This window comes from Tyto alba, unplaced genomic scaffold, assembly GCF_018691265.1.
Source record: "Tyto alba isolate M040663 unplaced genomic scaffold, T.alba_DEE_v4.0 Super-Scaffold_31, whole genome shotgun sequence".
NCBI lineage: Eukaryota > Metazoa > Chordata > Aves > Strigiformes > Tytonidae > Tyto > Tyto alba.
Window position 1 is genome coordinate 1,256,838 of NW_024881306.1, and position 6,356 is coordinate 1,263,193.

Consider the following 6,356-nt stretch of genomic DNA (forward strand, 5'->3'; position numbering starts at 1 on the left):
CTGATTATCCCCGAAGAAGGTGGCTGATCGGGACGGGCGGTTGGTTTCGGCAGGGACCGGCGGGGATGGTACAGCGCCGACAGCCGCCATGGCAGCAGCAGCTACTTTCTGTTCTGCTGGCATCTCCCTCAGGGCTTTTACGGGCGTTCGCCAGACCAGCCCTTGCTGTCGTGCTTCACTGCCTTTATTGCCTCCAGTGATGGTCTCGTCCCACAATAAATCACCTACTGTGCGCCTACGGTATTCAGTCGAAGCAGGAGTTTGGGGGATAAGAAGCGTGCTGATTTTGTGTTAGCATTTGCAACTTAAATCATAAACTACTGTTTATTCTCTTAACTCTTCAGAGTTAATGCATCATTGTTAGTACAACAGGCAGCACGTGCCTGCGCAGCGTTTGAGGTTTTACTTGAAAATTACAGCTTTGGTTGCTTCGTGCACAGTGTAGCTCTTGCTCCTTGAATTTCACCAGCAGCCATGCAGGTTCCCCCAGGTCTCTTGGTATTTTGCTCTTCTTCAACCTTCAGTTTCAGAAATCAAGAAAATGTTTTTTTGTTTGAATAGTGTTTGGTTGCTGTAATGACAGCAACAGGCTTCAGAGATGAACCTCAGCAATTCAGTAGTCCCAAGCTTTCCACTTTGTGCCTTTAGTAGAGAAATAATTTGAACAGTGATGAAAACTAAAGGGTGTTTGAGCATTGCAGAGTTTTTCTTTGTATGGGTGAACAGATTTTGGTTTTCTCAGATTAGTTACTGTCCATGGAGGCAAGGAAGGAGAAGCCAAGCGGCAGCGATGTATTTTCTTTCTATTTAAGACACGCATAGTGATTAGAAGGGTAGCCTAAAGAGGGGAAAAAATGCACCAAGTTCTCCAGGAGGCCCTTTCAAAGCCGCAGCTGTGACTCAAGTGTGAGACGTGGCTGGGGTTTTATTGCTTTGAACACAGTAATCCTGCTCATCCCCTTCCCCAGCCCAGGTGTCAAGGGGTAAAGAGCAGCAAAAAGAGTTATTTCTGTTTGCTCCTGTAGTTCTCCTTTGGCTTTTAAGACACAGCTGCTCTTCAGGCAGTGAGAGCAGTGGTATTTCAGGCGAGGAGAGCATTGGCTGTCAGTCTTTGGCTTTTGCAAGGATAAAACCCGTGGTTTTGGTGGAAAGTGCACTCGCAGCAAGGGAAGCCTGAGCCTCGTTGGGCTGAAGATGAAGCTTCACCCTTGCAGGTTCCTCAGGGCCTGTGGAGGTTGTTGGTGGCCATGTCCTGGGGCCAAGTGCCATCTGGTGATTCCTGCAGCTATTGCCTTTCGATAAAGGCTGTGAGAAAAAGTGCAGGGTTTGGGGGGGTTTCGCCCACTTTGGAAATCCCTTTGGTTTTTTGTTTGTTTGTTTGTTTGTTTTTTTTAAAAAAAGGAACTGCAAGAACGAGGCAGGAGGTTTGTTTTTCTAGTGTGAAACCCTCAGGCCTCTCCCCCTGTAGTAAGTAACTTCCCAACTCACATTGTATACAATCTAGGTGATGCCACGTGCTGTTTTATTTGGGTATGGGAAGAAACAGCTCCTCCAAGTCTGTGTTTTTAGGGCCGTGCCTGGAGGAGGAGGCACCCAGAGGCCTCGTGGACTGATGTGGAGGCAGGGGTGGGTGATGGCTGGGGGGACATAAGGGAGCTCTACACACCCATCTCCAACTTTTCCCTTCTTCTCGTTGCTGAACAGAGACATGACGAAGAGGCGGTAATTGACCGGGGAGGAGTGAGCAGTGTTGTCAGGATTCACTATGAGATGGAGGAGTTGGAAGGTGAGTCTCTGCTGAGATGCTCAGAGAGGGGCCACCAGCCCAGCGCCTCTTCCCACTGCACAAAGACCCTAGCAACGTCCCTTGCTCAGTGTCCCCTCACATGCAGGAAAACGTGCTGTGCTTCTTAATGAAGCAGCACAGTTATTTGCACATTGTTTACTATTACAGTTTCTCAAATGGAGGAGGAAAAGCCCCTGCAGAGGCCACGGTGTGAGTTTTAGCCACAGGGCTGGATAATCCGTGGTTTGTTTTCCCACAGCAGCTGCTCCTGGGCTTGGAGAGGTCAGGAGACTGATTTGACAGCTGCAGGCATGGGGCTGTGATTTATCATGGGACTGATTTGATCTTCTCACCTTCTGCCATACAAAGAATTTATAAATAAATACCTTCTGTCACTGCTCAATGAGCAAGTCTGAGTGTTGTCGAGCCAAATCTGGAATTTGGGAAGAGGTTCGATAATTCAGGGCACTTTCCGATGACCAGGAGCCATCACTTGTTATTTCTCTGTTGTTGCAAAGCTCGAGTAAAACAGGCTTGGAAAAAAAGGAGAGGTCTGTGATGATCCAGTGAAAACAAAATTAAGAGAAATGGGTGTTTCCTTCTGGGACGGCTGCACTGATTTAGCCGTGGCCTCTGCATGAACCATACCCACGATACCAAGAATGCTGCAAATGCTGCTTTTCCACAGGCCACCGGAACATGTCTGTGGGCATGTGGATGCCACCAGTGAGGCAGAGCCACCGGCACCACCGACCCCGCAGCCAGAAGCATCAGGAAGGTGACCAGGAGAAGGACTCTGCCCCAGTGGAGCAGGGCTACCACTGTAAGTCCCACCACAGTTTTCACTAAACTCCTCAGGGCTATGTAGGCAATGGGGTCTTCTGCACACAGGTCCACGTGACTAGCTGGAGTGACTTGCCTGCTCTTCCGAGGAAAAGTGACATTATTTAGCAAGACCTCCTTTTTCCAAACTTTTCCCAGGTTTTTTTTTTTGTTTGTTTGTTTGTTTGTTTGTTTGTTTTCTTTAAGGTAGTTAAATGCATAATGGATTTAGGGTCACCTTCCTTCGAGGGATCCTGGCTTTAAAAATGGAAATGTGGGGAAGAAAAGCTGCCCATCCTTTTGCAGAGGTGGAACTGATGCTTTTTCTACTTGGTGGCTCTGCGCAAGCCTGGACAGAGCCGGGGGAGAGGGGACAGCCAGATATTTATGGCTGAACCCATGTCCACTTTGCATGTGAGCGTGACGGGCCATATTCAAGCACGGTAACAGGATGGGGCTTTTTCTTCTGCCCCCAGACACCCCATCCCAGCGGGTGCAGTTCATCCTCGGGACCGAGGAAGATGAGCAGCACATCCCCCATGATTTGTTCACTGAGCTGGATGAGATCTGCGTGAAAGAGGGTGAAGATGCTGAGTGGAAGGAAAGGGCAAGGTAAATCTCTGCTGCCGACTGCGGTAGGAGAGGAGACCCTGTGCCAACAGCACCCGCGGGCTCTGCTGTCTGCTCCCCGGCAGGCGAGGCTTTTGCAGCTGCAGGTGCTGCTGCGTGGAGCCTTCTCCTCTTGCCACCCCACAGCTCTACCCAAGGGGCTGCGGAGCTGGGGCTGTTTTCTCGCAATGGGGCTGATGGTGCCCGATGCCCGCAGGTGGCTGAAGTTTGAGGAGGACGTGGAAGACGGTGGCGAGCGCTGGAGCAAGCCCTACGTGGCCACGCTGTCCCTGCACAGCCTCTTTGAGCTGAGGAGCTGCATCCTCAACGGCACAGTGCTGCTGGACGTTTCTGCCAACAACATCGAAGAGATTGCAGGTATTGTGGGCGCTGGCAAATGGCAGTTGATCAGCCAAGGGAAACTCTGGGAAACTCTGCGCTGTAGATTGCTTCCAGTTTGGTTAAATGTGTAGAGTCAGACCGAAAGGCCACATTGGGCAAGAAAATTACATTATTTAGAATGGGAAATAATTACCTGAGAGTAATAAATGAGCACTTAGATGGTGTTTATTAGCAAAAGAAAATTCTTGCTTTCCCTCCAAAGGCTGAATTGTGATAAAACGTCTTGCTAAGCAAGGCTGAGCCTGCATTAGGGTGGCCTGTGTGGCCACAGCCTTCCCCAGGGGCTCTGGGGGTCGGGACTTGATGGGGTTTCTGCTCCAATGGCTTAATTTCCCTTTGCCAGTCCCCAGATATGATCCTGGGCCAGCAAGAACAGTCCAAGGAGTTTGATGAGTGCACACGGGTGAAAATTCGAGAAGTCCTCTTGAAGAAGCATCACCATCAGAATGAGAAGGAAAGAAGCAACATTTTCCCCATTCTCCACTTGTTTGGTGATGGGAGTGAGAAGCAACCAGACCTGCACCCCCTTGACAAGCCAGGTGAGGGGTTTTGCAGGGCTTTGGGCCCAGGTGAGGGTTTTTCCTGGGATTTGGCCACAGGTGAGGGGTTTTACAGGGCTTTGGCCACAGGTGAGGGGTTTTTGTTGGGCTTTGGCCACAGGTGAGGGGTTTTTGTTGGGCTTTGTTCTCATTAGGCTATTCCTGGCAAAAGAGAGGCATCCCAATTGCTCTTTTTCCATTCTTCTGTGTGTCTTTCTTTTTCCCACCAGCCCAAACACTCACCCCTCATCCTGCCACCACTGCAGGAGATAAAAACGGGGTGAACCGTGAGACCAGCTCAATGGATTTAAGCAAGGTGAGACACTCATAGCTTTCTTACGCCTTTAGGGCCAGATTTGCTCTTGCAAACTTGGCTGGAGAGCATGCTGCAGAGTGCTGTGGGCTTTGCTTTTGGAGTAATTGCCTGAAAATCACTTGTCGTGCCCAGGCGGAGCTGCACTTCATGAAGAAAATTCCCACCAGGGCTGAAGCATCTGACGTGCTCGTAGGAGAGCTGGATTTCCTTCAGCAGCCCTTCGTGGCATTTGTCCGCCTGACCCCAGCTGCCCTCCTTTCGAGCATGATGGAAGTTCCCATCCCGATAAGCTCCAGATAAGAAGCACAAACTTTTCATTTAAAAGAAAATCCAACTAAACAACACCAAATTGCATGCATCGGTTTGGCGTCCCAAGGGAATGCAGCCAGCGAGAGCAAGCACGTTTCTCCCACTCACATACCCTTGCCATCGTTTCTCCCTTCCCTGCTCTATCTTTTAAACCCGTTGGCCAATTTTAATGAAAGTTGGCCCAAAAATTCAATTCGTGGTTGGTTTTGATGAGTTTCAAATTCACCACAGAGTTCAGTAAGCCTATGTGTCCCCGCTAGAGCTGTGTTCTGGGCTGGGAGCTCCCGGGGATTTCCTTGGGTGCCCTTTGAGCAAGGGCATGTTTTTCTCTCTCATTTTGTTTTCCTTGCCCAGGTTCCTATTTATTTTGCTTGGACCAGAAGGAAAAGGCCAGCAGTACCATGAGATTGGCAGGTCAATGGCTACTATCATGACAGATGAGGTGCGACAAGATCAGAGATATCTCTGGGTCCTTTTTGGCTTTTTTCACCTCTCCCTGTCTCTGTAATAGTGAGGAAGAGGATTTGCGTGACCTGCAGCCCGTGGGAGGGACTCACGTCAGAGAAACTTTGTGGAGGACTGTCTCCTGTGAGAGGGGGACCACGCTGGAGCAGGGGGGAGAAGTTCCAGAAGTTCAACCCCCACCCCCGAAGACAGAAGTGGCAGCCCTGACTGAACCCCCCATTCCCTGCCCCTGTGCCGCTGCGGGGAGGACGTACAGATATCCGGAGCGGAGCTGAGCCCGGGAAGAAGGGAGGGGTGGGTGGGTGGGGCGAAGGTGTTTTTCTACATATGGTGATGCTTCTCACTCTCCTACTCGGTTTAGTGTGGTTGTTGCTAGTGTCTGTAATAAATCTATGTTCTATTTTTCTTCCCTTAATGAGTCTTGCCTTTGGCCTGTGATTATAATGGGTGATTTACCCCTGCCTGTCCTATCTCGAATCCCAAGCCTGGCTTATTTCCTCCTTCTCAGTGCCTTGGGGGGGTGGGGGAGGCAGAGGGGGAGTGAGAGCAGCTGCTCAGTTGTGCCCTCTGAGCTCAAACCACGACACAACCGAAGGCTTCCTTCTTGCAGCAGAAGACAAGAAAGCCTTTTGCGTAGAGGTTGCCAACACCAGGTAAGGAACTGACACCGCAAGGCTCAGGGGAGACAGAGCAGCGCTTGTTACTCAGGCCTTGAGCCCCGTCACGCGCCCTTGAGAGCAAAAAAGTCACACGTGCTCTACGGGAATGTAATACTGGGCCTGGGCTGCGTCCGTCATCCAACAGGAAGGATTTCCCTCCTGCTGGAGACCAGCAAGCCCCTCTCTCTCTAGTGCAGGGAGGAGAAAGGGCTGTGAATCGACGAATGAATGAAAAGCAAATGGTAATCAAACGGTCATGAAGCAATCACAGAAGGGTCACGAGAATCACAGAATCCCTTAGGTTGGAAAAGACCCTTACTGATCACGGAGCCCAGCCGTTGACATGGACGACGCTGCCAAGGGCACCGCTAAGCCATGTCCCCAGGTGCCACGGCTACACGTCTCTTAAATTCCTCCAGGGATGGTGACTCAAGCCCTTCCCTGGGCAG

The 6,356-nt window shown here is 50.6% G+C and overlaps 1 protein-coding gene across 1 annotated transcript; it reads left to right on the top strand.

The window, feature by feature from the left end:
- Positions 1-1,678: 1,678 nt before the first annotated feature.
- Positions 1,679-5,477, top strand: LOC122154111 (electroneutral sodium bicarbonate exchanger 1-like). The gene is made up of 7 exons (XM_042800349.1): positions 1,679-1,786; positions 2,475-2,609; positions 3,085-3,220; positions 3,435-3,595; positions 3,970-4,158; positions 4,389-4,474; positions 5,295-5,477. The coding sequence occupies exons 1-7, from the start codon at positions 1,771-1,773 to the stop codon at positions 5,295-5,297; spliced, it is 726 nt and encodes a 241-aa protein (XP_042656283.1). The 5' UTR covers positions 1,679-1,770; the 3' UTR covers positions 5,298-5,477.
- Positions 5,478-6,356: the final 879 nt, after the last annotated feature.

Excerpts from the sequence above, each read along its gene's own strand:
- LOC122154111 (XM_042800349.1), top strand. Across the intron at positions 3,596-3,969 it reads CAACATCGAAGAGATTGCAG|ATATGATCCTGGGCCAGCAA; the intron begins GTATTGTGGGCG and ends GCCAGTCCCCAG. Across the intron at positions 4,159-4,388 it reads GCACCCCCTTGACAAGCCAG|CCCAAACACTCACCCCTCAT; the intron begins GTGAGGGGTTTT and ends TTTTCCCACCAG.